General features: G+C 33.2%; 1 protein-coding gene across 2 annotated transcripts in view; it reads left to right on the forward strand.

The window, feature by feature from the left end:
- Positions 1-21,459, forward strand: part of LOC100369769 (AKT-interacting protein-like) — a 28,198-nt gene extending 6,739 nt beyond the window's left edge. The window contains exons 1-7 of one of the 2 annotated variants that reach the window (XM_006816921.3): positions 7,570-7,689; positions 16,030-16,241; positions 17,286-17,350; positions 17,704-17,804; positions 18,209-18,396; positions 18,705-18,876; positions 19,547-21,459. In XM_006816921.3, coding sequence (XP_006816984.1) covers positions 7,621-7,689; positions 16,030-16,241; positions 17,286-17,350; positions 17,704-17,804; positions 18,209-18,396; positions 18,705-18,876; positions 19,547-19,657 — 918 coding nt within the window. In that variant the 5' untranslated portion in view covers positions 7,570-7,620 and the 3' untranslated portion in view covers positions 19,658-21,459. Of the gene's footprint in view, positions 1-7,569; positions 7,690-16,029; positions 16,242-17,285; positions 17,351-17,703; positions 17,805-18,208; positions 18,397-18,704; positions 18,877-19,546 lie in introns of those variants that run through there. The other variant, XM_085500494.1, reaches the window with a different exon arrangement.
- Positions 21,460-22,872: the final 1,413 nt, after the last annotated feature.

The following is a 22,872-nucleotide window of genomic DNA, read 5'->3' on the forward strand; positions in this document are numbered from 1 at the left end:
CAGAATATGCCGTTGTGGCGTCGGCATTTTTGACATCGTCGTTAAAGGGGCGGACCAGTTCCTAAACGCATACACATGAACCAATGATTTCTCGGTCTTGTTTGACCTAACAAGTTGGCGATTTCTTGCTCTTCGAAATCTCAATAAATCGTTTGTCGTTCTCTTCTTCTCGAGCGTAAAAACACACTGAAAAACAGGAACAAAGCAAATGTATTTACCAGAAGGGAGGCATTTTGTCAACTGACCTTTCAATTTGTTTATTGATCTTTCCATTTGTTTATTGATCTTTCCGTGATATGATTCGTTGAGGGCGCAAAACACTGGTGTTTTCATTAAGTGAGAACGCGAGCAGACAATTCAGCAGATTATCTAAAAAAAGTCACTGTGACAGCAGTCTTAAAGAAAATTTTAGGGCATTCATTGAGATAAAAAAAGTCACTAACAGCAGTCTTAAAGACAATTTTAGGACATTCATTGAGATAAAAAGTCACTGACAGCAGTCTTAAAGATAATTTTAGGACATTCATTAAGATAAAAAGTCACTAACAGAAGTCTTGAAGACAATTTTAGGACATTCATTGAGATAAAAAGTCACTGACAGCAGTCTTAAAGATAATTTTAGGGCATTCATTGAGATAAAAAGTTACTGTGACAGCAGTCTTAAAGATAATTTTAGGACATTCATTGAGATAAAAAGTCACTGACAGCAGTCTTAAAGATAATTTTAGGACATTCATTGAGATAAAAAGTCACAAACAGAAGTCTTGAAGACAATTTTAGGACATTCATTGAGATAAAATGTCACTGACAGCAGTCTTAAAGATAATTTTAGGGCATTCATTGAGATAAAAAGTCACTGACAGCAGTCTTAAAGACAATTTTAGGACATTCATTGAGATAAAAAGCCACTAACAGAAGTCTTAAAGACAATTTTAGGACATTCATTAAGATAAAAAGTCACTAACAGAAGTCTTAAAGGTAATTTTAGGACATTCATTGAGATAAAAAGTCACTGACAGCAGTCTTAAAGATAATTTTAGGACATTCATTGAGATAAAAAGTCACTAACAGAAGTCTTGAAGACAATTTTAGGACATTCATTGAGATAAAAAGTCACTGACAGCAGTCTTAAAGATAATTTTAGGGCATTCATTGAGATAAAAAGTCACTGACAGCAGTCTTAAAGATAATTTTAGGGCATTCATTGAGATAAAAAGTCACTGACAGCAGTCTTAAAGATAATTTTAGGGCATTCATTGAGATAAAAAGTCACTGACAGCAGTCTTAAAGATAATTTTAGGACATTCATTGAGATAAAAAGTCACTGTGACAGCAGTCTTAAAGACAATTTTAGGACATTCATTGAGATAAAAAGTCACTGTGACAGCAGTCTTAAAGACAATTTTAGGACATTCGTTAAGATAAAAAGTCACTAACAGAAGTCTTAAAGATAATTTTAGGACATTCATTGAGATAAAAAGTCACTGACAGCAGTCTTAAAGATAATTTTAGGACATTCATTGAGATAAAAAGTCACTAACAGAAGTCTTGAAGACAATTTTAGGACATTCTTTGAGATAAAAAGTCACTGACAGCAGTCTTAAAGATAATTTTAGGGCATTCATTGAGATAAAAAGTCACTGTGACAGCAGTCTTAAAGACAATTTTAGGACATTCATTGAGATAAAAAGTCACTGTGACAGCAGTCTTAAAGACAATTTTAGGACATTCATTAAGATAAAAAGTCACTAACAGAAGTCTTAAAGATAATTTTAGGACATTCATTGAGATAAAAAGTCACTGACAGCAGTCTTAAAGATAATTTTAGGACATTCATTGAGATAAAAAGTCACTAACAGAAGTCTTGAAGACAATTTTAGGACATTCATTGAGATAAAAAGTCACTGACAGCAGTCTTAAAGATAATTTTAGGGCATTCATTGAGATAAAAAGTCACTGACAGCAGTCTTAAAGATAATTTTAGGACATTCATTGAGATAAAAAGTCACTGACAGCAGTCTTAAAGATAATTTTAGGACATTCATTAAGATAAAAAGTCACTGACAGCAGTCTTAAAGATAATTTTAGGACATTCATTGAGATAAAAAGTCACTAACAAGTCTTGAAGACAATTTTAGGACATTCATTGAGATAAAAAGTCACTGACAGCAGTCTTAAAGATAATTTTAGGGCATTCATTGAGATAAAAAGTCACTGTGACAGCAGTCTTAAAGACAATTTTAGGACATTCATTGAGATAAAAAGTCACTGACAGCAGTCTTAAAGATAATTTTAGGACATTCATTAAGATAAAAAGTCACTGACAGCAGTCTTAAAGATAATTTTAGGACATTCATTGAGATAAAAAGTCACTAACAAGTCTTGAAGACAATTTTAGGACATTCATTGAGATAAAAAGTCACTGACAGCAGTCTTAAAGATAATTTTAGGACATTCATTGAGATAAAAAGTCACTAACAGAAGTCTTGAAGACAATTTTAGGACATTCATTGAGATAAAAAGTCACTGACAGCAGTCTTAAAGATAATTTTAGGGCATTCATTGAGATAAAAAGTCACTGTGACAGCAGTCTTAAAGACAATTTTAGGACATTCATTGAGATAAAAAGTCACTGTGACAGCAGTCTTAAAGACAATTTTAGGACATTCATTAAGATAAAAAGTCACTAACAGAAGTCTTAAAGATAATTTTAGGACATTCATTGAGATAAAAAGTCACTGACAGCAGTCTTAAAGATAATTTTAGGACATTCATTGAGATAAAAAGTCACTAACAGAAGTCTTGAAGACAATTTTAGGACATTCATTGAGATAAAAAGTCACTGACAGCAGTCTTAAAGATAATTTTAGGGCATTCATTGAGATAAAAAGTCACTGACAGCAGTCTTAAAGATAATTTTAGGACATTCATTGAGATAAAAAGTCACTGACAGCAGTCTTAAAGATAATTTTAGGACATTCATTAAGATAAAAAGTCACTGACAGCAGTCTTAAAGATAATTTTAGGACATTCATTGAGATAAAAAGTCACTAACAAGTCTTGAAGACAATTTTAGGACATTCATTGAGATAAAAAGTCACTGACAGCAGTCTTAAAGATAATTTTAGGGCATTCATTGAGATAAAAAGTCACTGTGACAGCAGTCTTAAAGACAATTTTAGGACATTCATTGAGATAAAAAGTCACTGACAGCAGTCTTAAAGATAATTTTAGGACATTCATTAAGATAAAAAGTCACTGACAGCAGTCTTAAAGATAATTTTAGGACATTCATTGAGATAAAAAGTCACTAACAAGTCTTGAAGACAATTTTAGGACATTCATTGAGATAAAAAGTCACTGACAGCAGTCTTAAAGATAATTTTAGGGCATTCATTGAGATAAAAAGTCACTGTGACAGCAGTCTTAAAGACAATTTTAGGACATTCATTGAGATAAAAAGTCACTGACAGCAGTCTTAAAGATAATTTTAGGGCATTCATTGAGATAAAAAAAGTCACTAACAGCAGTCTTAAAGACAATTTTAGGACATTCATTGAGATAAAAAGTCACTGACAGCAGTCTTAAAGATAATTTTAGGACATTCATTAAGATAAAAAGTCACTAACAGAAGTCTTGAAGACAATTTTAGGACATTCATTGAGATAAAAAGTCACTGACAGCAGTCTTAAAGATAATTTTAGGGCATTCATTGAGATAAAAAGTTACTGTGACAGCAGTCTTAAAGATAATTTTAGGACATTCATTGAGATAAAAAGTCAATGACAGCAGTCTTGAAGACAATTTTAGGACATTCATTGAGATAAAAAGTCACTGACAGCAGTCTTAAAGACAATTTTAGGGCATTCATTGAGATAAAAAGTTACTGTGACAGCAGTCTTAAAGATAATTTTAGGACATTCATTGAGATAAAAAGTCAATGACAGCAGTCTTAAAGATAATTTCAGGGCATTCATTGAGATAAAAAGTCAATGACAGCAGTCTTAAAGATAATTTCAGGGCATTCATTGAGATAAAAAGTCAATGACAGCAGTCTTAAAGATAATTTTAGGGCATTCATTGAGATAAAAAGTCACTAACAGCAGTCTTAAAGACAATTTTAGGGCATTCATTGAGATAAACAAAGTCACTGACAGCAGTCTTAAAGACAATTTTAGGACATTCATTGAGATAAAAAGTCACTGACAGCAGTCTTAAAGATAATTTTAGGGCATTCATTGAGATAAAAAGTTACTGTGACAGCAGTCTTAAAGATAATTTTAGGGCATTCATTGAGATAAAAAGTCAATGACAGCAGTCTTAAAGATAATTTTAGGGTATTCAGGGCATTCATTGAGATAAAACATCAATGATAACATCTTAAAGATAATTTTAGGACATTGATTGGGATAAAAAACGTCACGGACAGCAGTTTTTAAAGACAATTTTAGGACATTCATTGAGATAAAAAGTCACTAACAGCGGTCTTAAAGACAATTTTAGGGCATTCATTGAGATAAAAAGTCAATGATAGCATCTTAAAGATAATTTTAGGACATTTATTGGGATAAAAAAAAGTCACGGACAGCAGTTATTATAGATAATTTTAGAGCATTCATTGAGATAAAATGTCACTGACAACAGTCTTAAAGACACATTTAGGACATTCATTGAGATAAAAAAAGTCACTGACAGCAGTCTTAAAGATAATTTTAGGACATTCATTGAGATAAAAAGTCACTAACAGAAGTCTTGAAGACAATTTTAGGACATTCATTGAGATAAAATGTCACTGACAGCAGTCTTAAAGATAATTTTAGGGCATTCATTGAGATAAAAAGTCACTGTGACAGCAGTCTTAAAGACAATTTTAGGACATTCATTGAGATAAACAAAGTCACTAACAGCAGTCTTAAAGACAATTTTAGGGCATTCATTGAGATAAACAAAGTCACTGACAGCAGTCTTAAAGACAATTTTAGGACATTCATTGAGATAAAAAGTCACTGACAGCAGTCTTAAAGATAATTTTAGGGCATTCATTGAGATAAAAAGTTACTGTGACAGCAGTCTTAAAGATAATTTTAGGGCATTCATTGAGATAAAAAGTCAATGACAGCAGTCTTAAAGATAATTTTAGGGTATTCAGGGCATTCATTGAGATAAAACATCAATGATAACATCTTAAAGATAATTTTAGGACATTGATTGGGATAAAAAACGTCACGGACAGCAGTTTTTAAAGACAATTTTAGGACATTCATTGAGATAAAAAGTCAATGAGAGCAGTCTTAAAGACACATTTAGGGCATTCACTGAGATAAAAAGTCACTAACAGCGGTCTTAAAGACAATTTTAGGGCATTCATTGAGATAAAAAGTCACTAACAGCGGTCTTAAAGACAATTTTAGGACATTCATTGAGATAAAAAGTTACGAACAGCGGTCTTAAAGATAATTTTAGGACATTTATTGGGATAAAAAAGTCACTGTGACAGCAGTTTTTAAAGATAATTTTAGAGCATTCATTGAGATAAAAAGTCACTGACAGCAGTCTTAAAGACAATTTTAGGGCATTCATTGAGATAAAAAAAAAGTCAATGAGAGCAGTCTTAAAGACACATTTAGGGCATTCACTGAGATAAAAAGTCACTAACAGCGGTCTTATAGACAATTTTAGGGCATTCATTGAGATAAAAAGTCACTAACAGCGGTCTTAAAGACAATTTTAGGACATTCATTGAGATAAAAAGTTACGAACAGCGGTCTTAAAGATAATTTTAGGACATTTATTGGGATAAAAAAGTCACGGACAGCAGTTTTTAAAGATAATTTTAGAGCATTCATTGAGATAAAAAGTCACTGACAGCAGTCTTAAAGACAATTTTAGGGCGTTCATTGAGATAAAAAAAGTCAATGAGAGCAGTCTTAAAGACAATTTTAGGGCGTTCATTGAGATAAAAAAAGTCAATGAGAACAGTCTTAAAGACAATTTTAGGGCATTCATTGAGATAAAAAAAGTCAATGAGAGCAGTCTTAAAGACAATTGGGCATTCATTGAGATAAAAAAAGTCAATGAGAGCAGTCTTAAAGACAATTTTAGGGCATTCATTGAGATAAAAAAAGCCAATGAGAGCAGTCTTAAAGACAATTTTAGGGCATTCATTGAGATAAAAAAAAGTCACTAACAGCAGTCTTAAAGACAATTTTAGGACATTCATTGAGATAAAAAAAAGTCACTAACAGCAGTCTTAAAGACAATTTTAGGACATTCATTGAGATAAAAAAAAGTCACTAACAGCAGTCTTGAAGACAATTTTAGGACATTCATTGAGATAAAAAAGTCACTAACAGCAGTCTTAAAGACAATTTTAGGGCATTCATTGAGATAAAAAGTCACTAACAGCAGTCTTAAAGATAATTTTAGGGCATTCATTGAGATAAAAAGTTACTGTGACAGCAGTCTTAAAGATAATTTTAGGGCATTCATTGAGATAAAAAGTTACTGTGACAGCAGTCTTAAAGATAATTTTAGGGCATTCATTGAGATAAAAAGTCAATGACAGCAGTCTTAAAGATAATTTTAGGGCATTCATTGAGATAAAAAGTCAATGAGAGCAGTCTTAAAAATAATTTTAGGGCATTCATTGAGATAAAAAGTCACTAACAGCAGTCTTAAAGATAATTTTAGGGCATTCATTGAGATAAAAAGTCAATGAGAGCAGTCTTAAAGATAATTTTAGGACACTCATTGGGATAAAAAAAGTCACTCCAGTAGGCTGCCTATGAGGGCAGCTTTATCCTGTGTTTAAACTTTACCAGTCTTTATGATTGTTAGAGTGAATTACTAGACATTTTATCTTCAGGTACATATCCTCCACATGAAACTGAAAAAGCTAATTAATTTGAGGTAAATTGGTTCATCACCGATAAAAAACATCAAATTAATTATGGATGCAATAATTCTTTGTAATTTGAATGCAAAAAGTATTTTAATAATTTGCTGAGACTATTATGCTTCTGGATGGAATCAAAATGACCATGAATGTAAACGCATGGTATTACCGGGTATCCACCATCGCTTTCAAATACATGTAAGGGTGAATTTATTGTTTGTGGGCATCAGCCAAGGTGGATGGGAGTGTTGGCTTACATTATTTCACTCTACATCTGATTATTAAAGACAACTGAAACAACATTGTTAAATTAAAACAAGCGTCTCGCATGGCATTCTATTTCCTGCAGTCAAACACTGTAAACATGTATTATACACCCACCTACACACGCCCACATGGTGGATGATTGACGTACCAGTAGAATTACTTTAGAAAGCATTTTGCACCTTTTTTATTTGAATTAATTATAGTTAATTAATGTAAACTGTGTCGGAAGCATTGACATTTAAATGAAATAACCAGATAACTACTGCTATATATATATATATATCATGTGTCTTCTCTATCTTTTGTGTATATTGTCTTACTACAAAATGGTTTCACCCTCATGTAGTTGCCATGGCAATTGGAATATATTTCCCCCCAATCTTATTGCAAGATTATTCCAGTTTAGATGTTCAGTGTTGTCTGGATATCACACCATGATATAACATTATTTGTTTGTAATGGCCTTTTTTAACGGATCGTCTGTTGTTCTTGATGATTCTCCTGGTGACTGGGATTGGATTGAAAATGTAAGTTTAGCATTGTCATCATTGTAGCTGAAACCATGTTGTGTTGTATCATTTAAGATGACCTTAGCAAGATGAAAATACTAGCTGTATTTTGTATCCCCACGTAAATGAAGTATGCATGTACTGTCCATTTTTGCCCTCTTCTGTTATAGTGCATTTTAATCAAATAAAATTCTCTCATCTCATAGCGATTTAAATGCATTGTGGTGCTCTGAAATCAAGGTCTTTTATAATGTAGCGATTTCCCTGCCATGAAAACATAATTAAATATCCCCTGATTTCCAAGCTGTATGTTAATATGATAAATTTTGAAGACTTGTTCCCATTCTTCATTCAGTATTAATTCTATAACTGGAATTAACCCTTTCAAGTTCAAATGCAAAATTGTCTATTAATCTTTAGACATTATTATTTATTCTACAATTGATGTAATTTCTCATGATAAATTATTCAATTTATTTATTGTGCAGTTTGATTACATCTAAAATGGAATCATAGTATTCTGGTAACATTCACTTTTGGGATGATCCTCCAGATGACATGTGAGACTAGATTGAGATTCAAATGGTAATTTATTTTGTCAGGGTCTCTGCTGGTTGCTTGAACAGTATATGCTTACCAAATAAATTGTTGTGTAACCCAACCAAGCAAAATTAAATAATTCCAACACATACAGCATTGTTGACCAGTATCATACTCCTCATATAATAATTTATTAAATATTCTGATGCGTTGAAATTATTAAATATAATTATGAAGATTTTTATTTTATTTAACAAGATACCATTCAAAGCTTATCTTCAAACAAAATTGGTCAATATTGAGACTGGTTCGTAGCATATTGTAATATGTCAGTGTGTATATATTCAAATTTAGGTCTACCAGCTAATATATTATATTATAATCATTTATTTTTAAATATGAAATATTCCTGAAGAGTTGCTAAGCTGGTTAATCTGACCTGGGTTGAAACATTGCCAAACAGACCTCTATTACTGCTATTCCCATTGTCGTTTTAATTTTTACTGTAGATTGTACTAACCTTCAGATTATAAGTTTCCTTGAATGACCTGTCTCTAAACCCTATTTAGTGTTATATATTTCATTATCATTAGCATTTATTTAAAATTTACACAATTTACTTCTCAGACTAGAATTTAATTCTGTTGAAAACTACGACCATCTGGGTTTTTTCCTATTATTAATTTATGGGGATTTAATAGTTGACTAATAAATTTATATTTTTATAGATTATATTTTCGCTGATGTCATAGTAATGGTAATTCTGTAAAATTTCCTGCACAGGTTTTTGTGCAACTTTTCGCACAATTTCATAGGTCTCCAAGAATCCATTTTGGCACTCCTCACATACGTCAAATTACAGACATATATTGAGCATATGTGATAATTGATTATTACACAACACAAACCAAATTTTATGGTGTACAAGTCACTGATAAACCCAATTAAGGTAGAGATGCAGTTTATTTGGCTTGCTTTTTAATTGAGTAATTAGACAATGAAGATGGTATTATATATCCAACATGTTATATATTTTCTGAAAGCTTATTATACAAACTTTGTAAAACTTGTCTTTATTTTAAATATCCAGAATGCGTTTTTGATTTTGGGTCAAAAATATGCTTTTTTGGACAAAAGTGGTTTAAAAAAAATTAGCTTAAAAACTTGAAGTCCGTTTGTGGGTAAAATTACATCACTGGATACCTTGGTATACTACTAATTCAAATGCGTCCACTCATCTCTCTAACGGCTTTCAAAGTCGCACAGCATGACCTCAAATTTCACTCTTTTCCATTTTTGCATAATTTATATATCCATGTTAATTGCGGACTTGTTATTTTTGTTCCACGCGCCGTAATAAACTGTCCGGACGCATTTTGAAGGGGGAACACCTTGTCAATAATGTGTGAAAATTTCGAGGCAAATGGCCAAAGCCTCTATCAGCTATTTTAATTTAAAACCCAAGAATTCACCAAAAATAGAAGACGAGAAAAAGGCTAATTTGCATATTTGCGCGTTAAACCGGGAATTACTGCTTTGTCATACTTTGTCATACTTTCTAGACTATTGAAATTGAAAGTTAACGTATAGACATAGACATTTTATGTAAAATCGTTGGACCAGAACAACTGCTCTTGGATATATAAATCAGAAACACGTCATTCATACCAGTGTTTTGATGGGGTCGGTAAAAACACGTGGCAATGCCCAGTAAATATGACGTCATCTCATGAATTATTAAACAGGGGGCGGTCCGAGGAAGGTGACCTTTTATCACGATCAAAACATCATGGCTTCTCTTCGATGTATTTTTCAATAAAAAATCTACGAGTATTTCACAGCCTATGGTTTACCGTGAAGAGTACAAAGTGGGATATTAAATTATTTATCCTTGATGATTTTTATGTAGTATTGAGAACCAACTCCAGGAAGCGAACGCACAATAATGAATAATCGCGTAATCCTAGAATCGAAACGCGAGACACAGAAGTTTTGTTTATCGTTTCCAATCCAATTTTTCCCATTGCAACATATTTGTTAAAAGAAATATTTGAATTCTGTTCGTTTTTTAAGGAGGCATTTTTTTTATTTTTTCCGATTTTGGCAACGCCTTATTCAGGGATTTTCTAAGACAGTCGCAGACAATCAGCGCACAGATGTACGTTCAAAACATGCTGTAATATTGTACTACCGGCGACGGTCGCTTGCAAGAAGAGAGCTCCAGCTCCTAACGTAAAAGTTTTAAAATTTAGACTGGTTTTAAATAATTAGTGTTGGAAATCTGACATGTTTTAAGAGTGCAAAATTAAGGTGCATTTTTGAGCGGTCAAATTTTTCTGAATAGAAATCGGCAAATGAAAAAATAGGAGTGCTAAACAGTGTGCTTCGTTAGTTTAAAAAAATGGAATGTCCGTCAAATTGACGTAAACTTCCCCATTTTTCACGGAAAAAGCAAAGGTTGTGGCCGAGTTGCAGGCTAAAAAACTCAAAAATCAAAACAAAATCATCAATCAGTAAGTATTATGACAAGGAAAACAAAACATCAGACGCGGAGAAGCGGTCAGCGCGTCAAAAGAGTTGTTACCGTAATGTATCAAGTTACCTCTCCCTGTGATTTATTTTTCATTGAAATTATTTGGTTGTTTTCAATTAATTTTAGCGTACCTCTGCAATTTATTTTAGCATTGTCAGTTGTTTGCTTCATTGAATTAAACAAAGTTCGTCCGGTTGCAAACAAAGCTGTCTCGCACCACCTAGCAAAACTTGCGAATGATCGAAGTACAGGTACCCATTGGACAAAAGATACACAAAAGTTTGTATCTCCCCGACCCAGTGCAATATATCCGGTTAGAATCAAAGCTCACGTGTCCCTTATTTGAGGGACCAGACTCTGCCGTAAATTCGGGATGGGATTTAGAAAAAAAATAAAATGGGACTTTTAAGGTGTGAATGGGTAAGCTTTGTTTCGACAATGAGCAGTTATCACTGTAAACAATGTTAAATTATTCTTCACATGTTCAGTTTATTTTTTGAGAACAATTATTTAAAAATAAAATCTCTCAGTCAATCAGAAACTCGGATTCATGCCTTCAGGGAAAGTTATGTTTGGACGCTCACATCGATTTTGTTTTTTGTTCGGTGGGCTGATGCCTTCAGTGTAGCTTTTGCCTCTTCCGACATAGAAATCATCTGAATCTTCTTTCTACCTGTCTTTCTTTTCACACCACGCATAATGTAATGATAACAATTAGGAAAAAACGCTGAGGAAATATGTTTGGTTTGCTAGCGAGTGAGACCTGATTTGAGAACAATTGCATATGCGCGTGAATTGAATGAACTATGACCCGTACAATCTCGATTTGCATATTGTCAATCAAAGGTCCTGTTATTTGGTTACTCATGCAAATTAGGCAATTGGACATAAACATTGCCACATGTGAGTGTTTTTTATTTTTAACCAGAAAATAAACAGCAATTTTAACGGTGTTCCAATAAGAATTCATTGGTCAAATTTTCACAGAATGTTCTTTAGATAAAGATCTATATAAAAAAAGAAAAAAACTATTTTTGATTGAAATTCACAAATAAACTACATCTCTACCTTAAATTACATTAAGCTGTGCTACACACAGTTCATCGCAGTCATATATGAACTACAATATACAGTATTGGGGAAACCCCTTCATTGTGGTAAAATACTCCCTAGGTTTCTTTTTTCTTCTTCTTGGTATCCCTATGTGTATGCAAATTATTACAAATATTTTTTTAAGAGAAAGATAATACAATGAATATTTTTAGGTCTAAATACATAAATTTAAATATAATTATTCTCTGATAGTTTGCATGTAGTTAATAAAATAATTGTGTCACCCCAATTTTCTGTTTTCATCCAAAATACTATGTCAGTTATTGAAATGAAGTACATGTAGTGTGATAGTTGAGAGATTTATTGCTGTAGGCTGTCTTTCCTTCTCGTATTCACACCAGTTGCATTTGACTCCCCTCTTCCATGATATTAATTGTCAGCATACACATATCGATGTCAGTTTTCTAGTCTATAAATATATTGACAGCAACACAGCATGATAGTCAGCACATCACAACCAATGAATTGTCTTATAATTTAAGAAGCTGGCAGCTATTTCATCCATGGAATGCGTTTTCTCTCACTCGTTGTAAACTCGTACATTGATGAGTTGATTATGTTGAGCGAGTGTTGTCGATTCTCAACTCGGAACTTGTATCTTGAGTCTATGTTTTGCAACAATCAGAACATTTGTTGTCAATTCTAAACTTGGAACTCTGGTGTTGATTCTTTCTTTCGCAATGCTCAACATATTTATTAATGATTCTCAGCTCAATGCTCGTTGTTGGTGGTTATAAATTCAGAACATTGTTGTTCTTACTTATCAACTTGTCATCGTTTTCGAACATGGGACTTAACTGTACAACACAGGTAGGGTACTGTCTCTAGTTACTCAAGATTGTTTTTAGTAATGATGACTGAATTTTTGAGGGTGTGTATAGATACAATGTCACCTATATTTGTATATATACATGTAGAAAGAATATTCATCTCCATCCTTGGGAGAAATCATAAGCTAGGTGGTTTATACATGTTTGCTTTGTTTGTTTGTTTGATCAATACAGCACAGTTCAAGTGTACCATATTTGCTTTATTAGAAGTGCATATAAACCAAACATTGTATCTGTTGTCTACTGAATCTTCAAAATATTATTCATTTTGACCTCAGAATCACCTCTGTATTTTACTCAAATGCATGGACTACCATAAAATCAGTATTAGAAGCCGTATCCCTAATAGAAGCCACATCCATTCTTTTTGAACAATTTTGTGGGGGAAACTGCCACAAACAGTATAGGATCTTTAAATCTCACCAGATAGACTGTAGATACATCAAGCAGTAGACGGTATACCAGTGTGCAATGTTCTAATGGTGAACACGCATTTATTCAGTTGTACAGCAACGAGATAGAGCTAGTTGAAAAACTACATAGGCTAGGACGATTTGGAACAATCATGGAACTATAAACCCCAGGAAGAACAACCACTTCGTTTCCTTTGAACTATGATAGTTGCCGCGATGTCGAATGTTTATTTTGACTGTTTATTTTGTCGCATTAAAAAATAAGCCGATTTACGCAAATGAACGTTTATCTCCGACTATCGGTCATTTTCGGAGTCAATCGGATGACTCCGGGAGATCACGTGACCGAGTTGTTCCGGTTATAGCATAAAAAAACAATGGCGCCAAGACAAAAACACTGATAAATGATCGACATTCAACGGGAAAAAAAAAACACATTGCCACTTCTGGCGATCGAAGGGAAACACGGAATTAGTCGGGATATCTCAACAACAAACAGATCACCAAACCCCATGTTTCGCAAACTTTCACAACCTTATTTTTTCGAGGGTTGAAAAAAACAAGAAGTAATCTAAAAACAACATTAAAAATTATGAAAACTCGCTAAAACTCCGACCCGTTGCATGATTTCCGGTACACTGAAGGTCACCCTGCAGACCGACTTGTTTGCGCATGCGTAGTGAACGAAATATTTTACTGCGCAGATATGAAATTTTTTTTTCAAGTTTTCCGTTTTTCCAGCAAAGCGGTTGAAACGGGCGTATCGGCGGCAACTAACATGGAGTATGACTAATGTCGTGGAAACAAAAGCGAAAGCACTGTAAGATAAACTAAGACAAAGGTTTTTTTAATCCTCTTAGTTTCGTTGTTCTTCCTGGGGTTTATAGTTCCATGGAACAATGTATCACTTGGAGTACAAAGGATGAAGTCTGTCTTAATTAACACTTTGTCAATTTAAAGAAAAGGCTGGATTCACACCTAGAATTTTAATCCTTGGCGTCAATATGATTGGTTGTTTTAATTGAGCCAATCAGGGAGAACACACTTGTGCAAACTGATAGAAATGGCTGAATACAGGCCAAAGTGTGTTTCTTTGCGTCACGAAAACAGCATAAATCTATAGAAACTTTGACTACAACTACTCAATTTTGATAACATAACTGGAGATAATAAACACTGACAGTTACATACAACAATGAAGTAAATCTGATAAAAAGAAGCGAAGTTAGGTTAAATAACATGAAAAATATATGTATCCACATGGTAATAACGATAAATTTAGACCCAAAAATTCACTTTCTCATATGTGTAGATGCTCTAATTGAAGCCGCATCCCCTTTGTTGTATTGTACCATTTTATTAGAAGCCGCGGCTTTTAATACAGATTTTACAGTATTATTACTAATAGAGCAAATATGATAACATTTAACTAACTTAGCTTGCTTTCAAAGCCATGTCTCATATTAGTAACATTGATTGATAAATACTACAAAAATTATGTTTGTATTATTGATAACAATAATACTTACTTTAAAAAATTGACTGTTCTGTATGATACTAAGTTGAACATCATATGTTTTATGTACACTCTCATTGCACTGTACATAGCACATTTTAAAGCAATTGTGGATAGGTTATTTCTCGTCTTGTCAGTGCCAGTACCAAAATAGTGATAAATTATTTATTTTTCTTAAATAATGTGATTATTATTATTATCATCTCAGTAATTGTTTGGTCTAATAGGAATGGCAGCCCATACATGTGTAACCAATGCATCTGTTGTCAACACTCATTGTTTAAGTTCTGTATAACAGCTGTCGGTGTACAATCACCATTACAAATACTGAATTAATTATATACACATCTCTGCTATTTCCATAAGTATATGCGCTACTAATAGAGCAAATACGGTATTTGTATTTCCTACTTTGCTATACAAGTCCCAATTTACAGTTCAAATGTCGATGTCAATGTAAACGCAGCAATTCTTTTTAGTTACCGGTAGCATGTCTTGGTAATTAAGTCTCTGAAAATTTCTTAAATGTAACTTCTGCTGTTCTGGAGTTAGACAAGCCCTGACTGTTCTTGTTCAAACTTTATACATTTATATAACTTGATATCCCATAGGGATTATGTAATGAAATTACTTGTTTATTTGGCCTTTAATCTTAGTCCATATGAGAGTGTAGCCTGAGCACAACTACAGTATATACACACCTTTGTAATGCACTATTAATATAGCAAATACGATATCTTTTGAACATTTGTTAATGAATGTAAATTGACTTGTTAGTGTGCATTACACCATGTATAATTTATGTTCTTACAAATGAAAGCCCAGGTGGTATGATACGAAAACACCTGGCACCAAGTAGGTACATTGTATATGTTATAACATGGTAAACGTATGTGCAGTTATGACATAGAAACTTATTTAGTAAGTCATTGTTCTGATCTGGAATTCTCAGTATAGTATGTGTGTTTGATTCAGCAGTGTAATATTCTTTGTTTCCTCTGAGTTTGTAAGATGGAGTGAAAAAGTTGCACACGTTGAAGCCACTGTAGAATTGCTGAGTCAATGCATGACTCGTTTATCTAATGTACTGAGTGAGTTTGTACTGCATGCATTGAGAAGACTACAAACCACCACAATCTCTATTACCTTGATGTAGTAATCCAAACACAAAATATTGTCATTTGTCAACATTTTCGTAGCTAAAACTGTGAATTATTTGAAGGTGCTTGCAAGGGTGAAATGTTCACTGCGACAAAGTTTCACAATATTCCCAGAATATCTCTGATAAATGTAAAATAGTTTACTCTGGTGGATGAAATCAACCCACATTTCTTTTTACTTGATTATATAGATTGCTTAGTATCCTTTGATTCTGCAAAAACCATCTCACTAATCTGTCATTATCTATTACAGATCACTGATGGTGACCGCATAGCCGCAGGGAGCAGACCGTTTGTGAGACAAAGTAGTGGTGGTAAAAAGCAGCTGCCAGCGGTTCCAGATGCTGAGGCTCAGTTTAACTCTCAGAGAATGATAGAGAAAAGACACGCCTCAGCCACAATGTCAAACGGAGCAACTACATCATATGGACCATTCTTTTTAGAGTATTCACTTTTAGCTGAATAGTAAGTAACATATCTGTTTTTATATACAATAGTGCATTTACTGAGCATATTACATTGCGGGAGAAATATTACCATTAAATATAATGCATTTGCTCTCTATCGATAAATTCCATATTTACTCTTTAGAAGTGAAAATATTTATATAAAGGATCTGTTCAAAAATGGGTCAGTGTGAGTTAGATGAACCTAAACTTAAAGCAAATATTGTTTGCACACATGTACATTTACCGAGATTGAATCTAGATTTGTGACAATGTTAGAATTCATAACTAGTAACAATGTTCATTTCCATGATACTGAACAAGATTTTTAGCTCCGCTGTCGACTTTGTCGAGCGGAGCTTATCATATGAGTGATTGTCCGTCGTCCGTGTCAATGTTTTACTTTTTCAACTTCTTCTTAAAAACTACAAGCCTGAATGCTTTGATACTTGGTGTACATGTACCTTGAGTAGACCTCTCTTAGGTTTGTTCATTTCATGTTGATATCTTCAATTCTCTAATTTTGGTGAATATTTTTGTCATTTTTGTGTAAAAAGTGATGTTTTCGACTTCTTGTTAAAAACTGCAAGTGCAATTGCTTTGATATTACATATATAGGTACTACATGTGGACTTTTCTCAGATTTGTTCATTTCATGATGATATCTTCAATTCTCTAATTTTGGTGAATATTTTTGTCATTTTTGGTAAAAAAGTGATATTTTTGACTTCTTGTTAAAAACTGTAAGTCAGATTGCTTTGATACTATACATATTGCTCATTTTCTAGTGATGTCTTCAGTTCTTTAATTGAAATGTGCATTGCTAACAGCGGAGCTATCTCAGCCGACAGGCTGCTTGTTTTATAGATGTTATGAAGCCATAAAAAACAACGCCGAAACAAAGAAATAATGTCTGTGCTCGCAGCAACCAAGAGGTTGTAACCTGTACTAGGCTGGAAAGTTGCAGTTTTCTCGACTTGCCTGTGAGATTAGGGTTAGGGTCTTTGTCACATGACTGTCAGTTTTCACACTCCAGACACACTGTCCTGTTTTTACATTTCAGTAATCAACTTTTGAAGCAGAGATTACCAGGTGTATACGTTTTACCTTCCGCCAGATCTGCACTGTGTAAGTACACTCAGAACTAAAGTATGAATTACTGGGGTGAAGTTGTAAATTATTCATCGATTTATGTACTTGGGCAACTAAACAACAGGTAGTTCATCAGTTAGGATGATGAACTCTGCATGCTTGAAAATGTCACCTGTTACAAATACTTATTTTGACCTGTCTGTCCATAAACCAAATTAGAAATGTATTATTTAAATGGATGCAATATAAAATTTAATCCATTCATGTCATTTTTATATCCTATTGGTGTCATTTTAAATACAGGGTTGATTACAGTTGATAACCGTAAGTTGCAATGGTTGCAACACTGATTACTAAACAATTCCTGTATTTATCTTTTTTTTTTTCAGTATGGTTTGGCGTTCTATTTATAAGACAAGGGCTTTATCAAGAAGGAGTTTTTAAATTTACATTAACAATACCAGAGAACTATCCTGATGGGGACTGTCCTGTAAGTTATTCTCTTTGTTTAATTACATTTTGTGGCATATATTTATGATGATAACATTTTGGATTTTGGCATTCCCATGATGTATCCTTGGGAGGAAAAGATGTATAAAAATAAGTTTATTACCAGGATATGCAAAGTATGCATTCGAACAGTACACCGTCGCATTGACCTCCGCTGCACGTCAGTCGATATTCGCACTGTACTGTCTATGTGCATACTTTGAGGTATCCTCGTAATAACCTCATATTATGCATACAGTAAAGGCATTTTGATATAGCACTTAGTGGAAAATTCAAAATCACGATGTTCGGTCTGCGTCTTCCATGCATTACGCAAGATCTCGCAGTGAACGGGAAATCACCGAGCTGATAAATAACTGAGTTTTGTATGTTGTTGACTCACAGAGATTGGTGTTTGACCCGCCAGTTTACCATCCAATTATTGATGCTATATCAGGAGAACTAGACGTGAAGAGAACATTTACAAAGTGGAAACGTAATGTCAATCATATTTGGCAAGTTTTACTATATGCAAGGAGAATCTTTTATAAAATAGATACAAAGAATCCATCCAACCCGGAAGCTGCTGTCTTGTGAGTAATAATCATTGTTAACCATGGTTTTATTTAAGAATACCTGTTTGCTTTTTGAGTAGTATGTGTTGTATGTGTATGTAAATAACAGATCTAGTTGTGTCTATGGTTGTAATATGTCATAAATGTAATTTTTGGTTTATGTGCAAATGTGGTAGTGGTTGTCCCGTTAGGTAGCATATTCAAAATATCACAACTTTCTTTTATTGTGCTTGTGTATCCTTTACAGAATTTGTAGCTCTTCGGCTAATTGTGTTACTGTGTCTGTATCATTAGTTTATCTTACTCCCCTCATCTCTCTGTGCTAGATATGAACAAGATCTGGATCTTTTCCGGGACAAAGTAGCACAAAGTATAGAATACTGTAGAAGTCATCGTTATGATCCACCTAAAACAGATGATCCTCATGAAGTGACGTTTAGTCAGTGGGACCCTGAGATGCATGCCAAAGCCAAAGATGCAGTCTTTGGAATACAGAGGGTGAGTATGTAAATAGATGTTAACTAGATACTGGCAGGGTAACAAAGTTGAGAATTTATTTGTTGAGAATACTATTTCCATGTGAAAAAGCAGATAATGCTAATATGCACAAGACTACTAATAGATTTTCCATAGGAAAACAATATTTGGTAATTCAAAATACTAGTATTTGTTAAGTTAAACGCTTATTATCTGTAGTCTTGTTATATTTATTATCAACACATCTTAAAATGGCCATAATCAAAGATACAAGTTTGTAGAAGAATCCATCAAGTGATCGTTATTTCAGTTAAAAATAAATAGCACAAGGTCAAGTGTTGTTTATAAGTTTCCAACCCAAATATCACGGTTTACATAAATACACTCTGTCATTTGCTCATTAATAATTTAATACATACCATGTGACATTGTAAGGACTATTCTAATGCTTGTATTTGCTGAGAACTTCCATTGGAATCTGCAATAGCTCTGTCATTAGAAGCATCCTACTTCCTGTGGTTGATGTTATATTTTCAAACTTGACCCTTGGCCAACTTTCTCAATAGTTGAAAAAGATCTCTATCTTCTTGTCAATTCCAAACATAGCACCTTGACTGAAGCTTCATCAAAACAATTCTACACAGTATATGCCAACAAAATATAACTTTACTTTTAATACTTTACTTTACAGCTAAAGCAACAACAAAGCATTGATGGGAGTAAGAATGCTCAGACATCAGGGTTGTCGTGGGTACAGCCAGGGACTATGGATATATTCAGCAAAGATGACACTGCCATATAGTTGTGTTTTTTTCGTTGACTTGAATCTATGTGACTATGTCCACTTTTACTGCTGAGCTAATCCTCAGAACAAATCACAATCATCGGTACAGCTTTACAAAGACTAGTGATATATATGTTGTTTTTCAGTAGCTTTGTTATCATGTAGTCTTATTGTGTGATATTCATTGAATGGTTTCCTGGGAAATATACTGCCATTGTTTTCAAAGTTTGTTGCTCTAATAATGAGCCTCCAATTGCAATAATGTTTGTTACATGTAGATAAACCTCATGACTGACACACAGAACCAGATAACACCTCCTTTAAGTAGCACTCTTGTTTTTGTTGTTGTGTTGAAGCAGAAACCAGATACACATACAAAGGATTCACTTTGTGCTTTGCAGCTCCCTGTGATTGATGCACGTTTGTAAGCTTACTTATGAGTCCTGTCTTAGATACCACGTCAACACGTACAATTTGCTTTTATCGAATAACTTTTTTTCATGACACGACTACTCAGGTATAGTAGTTTGAAATTATTAACACTTAATATTTAACTTTTGAACACCTTGCTGACATGTCATTAAACTTTAACAAGCTTTGGTATGCTCATTCTCATCCAGATTTCCAATAATCGTTGATCAACGCATTTGAACAATAACGAATTTATTAAGTTATCATTGCTCCTTTATTCGATAAAGGAAAGTTAGTAATGAATGTGTTCACCATTAACTTTTATACTACCATATTTAATTTAGAAAAAAATATATTTATAAGAAGGGGTGAAGGTAAAGTATTTTTACAAATCTTAAACTAATTTAAAAACTGATATGTATTTTAGATATTAGCGTGTATTATAGTAACATTCAACTTTTTATGAAAGATATTGACTACAAATATTATGTATATAAATTGTACAATTGATTTTTTTGAAGTTATTTGAAGACAGTCAAATGCATGCAGGCAGGCTTCTGGTTAATGAGGGGCATGCCTTATGCAGTGCACTGGGCATGCATCCCCTAGCTAGTTGACTTATTAAACAGCATTTGTTTGCCTGTGTGTAGATTTAAAGTTGATTTTCATTCTGTTTTATTACTTTATGTATCATTAAGTTACACACTTGGTACAGGTATTGTTTAATGTACAAAGATATACACATCAATCCCTGGGATTCGATCAAGGCTTTGCGGGATACCATTTTTGTTCAGTGAATGAATTTGATTTTGTTCACTTGAAATATGTAAAATCAAGCAGTTCCAGAGAGCTCTTCAGAACTAATAAATATACTACATTTGAGCTAATTACAAAGGCTCTTCCTGGAGGCTTCTGATTCTATGGTGCAGTGACACACTTTTCCAAAGTGACGTGTGAGCGGACCAGAATAAAATTATGGGATGAAGTTTTCTTAATTGTATCCACAGTAGTAAAAAAAATGTGCCTTATATATATATATATCACTTTGGATTGGTTTCCCTCACTGGATTTCGAAACATGTTCATGTAATTACTTTATACAATTTGATGTAATTATTCACTGGGTTTTAATTTATTTCTTCACAAATAGAATTTCTCTGCTACAACAAATCCTATAAATGAAACTTGCACCATATATACTGTATTATGTCTATATCTATGTTAAACATGACTGTTTTTTTCCTGATTGCTGTTTTGATCAGGCTCCCCAGATACCAAGTTGTTTTTGAATTTAATTGATGTACGTGTTTTAGTAGACAGCATCTTTTATTACTGTATTTCTATGAAAAAAGCTAAATTTTTAATTACTTTTATCTGTGTGCAATTTCAATAAAGCACTATTTACCACAAGATGTGTTAGTATCTTGTTTACCCCCCCCCCCCCCCCATTGATTGCCTAACAAACAAGCTGCTCTCTGATTGGTCTGACAGTCTTGTAAGAAGCTGTGCATTGACTCAGATTTTTAAATATCAGCAACCTCTCATCAGATATCATGGTCCGCATGGATCTGATTGCATTAGGATTGAAATTAAATACCTGATTTGCATAAATTAGGCAACTTTTAGATATTTCAATTATTTTGTATATAGGTGCTCTAAAATAATCCAAATATGATTATTTTAAGATTGAAACCCTGCATATTGCTTATTTTCCATAAATTAAACTTTCTAATACTTGTGTATACATTCAGGTGTTATCACACAAAACAGATATACAATCAAATGTAGTTTTTGATTCCTGTGCTTGAAGCACACAATTGGAGTCTTTGTAGTTACCCTGCCTGTGTGTATGTCTGTTTCACAGATATCTGGTGCTCTGGACAATGAACAATACTAATTAGTAAAAATACATGAATAATAATTAGTCAATTTTTTTATATTTCAATGAAATTTAGAACACTGGTGCCTGAGGGAAATGCATAGACCTGATCAGTTTTGCATTAAAATCTGTTCATATAAATTACCTAATTTGCCTGGGTTTTTCCAATGACATACTAATTATCTTATTTACATGATATACATAATAAATTTCAATTAAATTTGGTGAAAATGTGCTTTAGGGTACTCTACAGATGTGATTAGTTTAATGCATATTGATTTCTGATATCTTGTGGTTAGGATTGGTGCTCTGGAATAAATCAGACTTCAAACCACAGATGTAAAATCAAATTTATTTTCTTTAAGTATTATAAACTTTAATACTGTGATTAACAATGTTCTCACATTGTACATTTCAAATATTAGTCAGGCTCACCTTGAAATGGCAATGTTATTTTGATTAACTTTGTACCTTGTGTAAGTTTATTCAATTGGTGAAACCTAGATTTGATTAGTGAATTTGGTATATGGCGCCCTCTGGTGTTCAGAATACATTCTATCAAACTTGAACAAGTTTTCCCGAGAATGCTCACAGCTGATCTCTTTGAACAGGACTCCTAGAAACATTGCTAAATTATTCTCTGATAGGTTCTTTCAAATTCCTAAGAAAAGCCCATAGTACGCGCAACTACGTTTTGAATTAGGAATGAATCTCAGTAGGGTTTAATGCTTGAGGGGGGGGGGGTGACTCCAAAGTAATTTTTCCATGGAAACAATTTTTATCTGCTTGAACTTTTCATTGGGCAAAATATCAAGAATTTGTAGTTTTTTAATATCTCAACATTTACTAGGTATACATGCGTCCAAATTGCAAGTACTCGTACTTCAAATCTGAAGTTTCCCATGTTGTATTTTTACTCGTATTAATGATATATTGTTCAGAAT

This window comes from Saccoglossus kowalevskii, chromosome 6 (assembly GCF_978046115.1).
Source record: "Saccoglossus kowalevskii chromosome 6, keSacKowa6.1, whole genome shotgun sequence".
Taxonomy (NCBI): domain Eukaryota; kingdom Metazoa; phylum Hemichordata; class Enteropneusta; family Harrimaniidae; genus Saccoglossus; species Saccoglossus kowalevskii.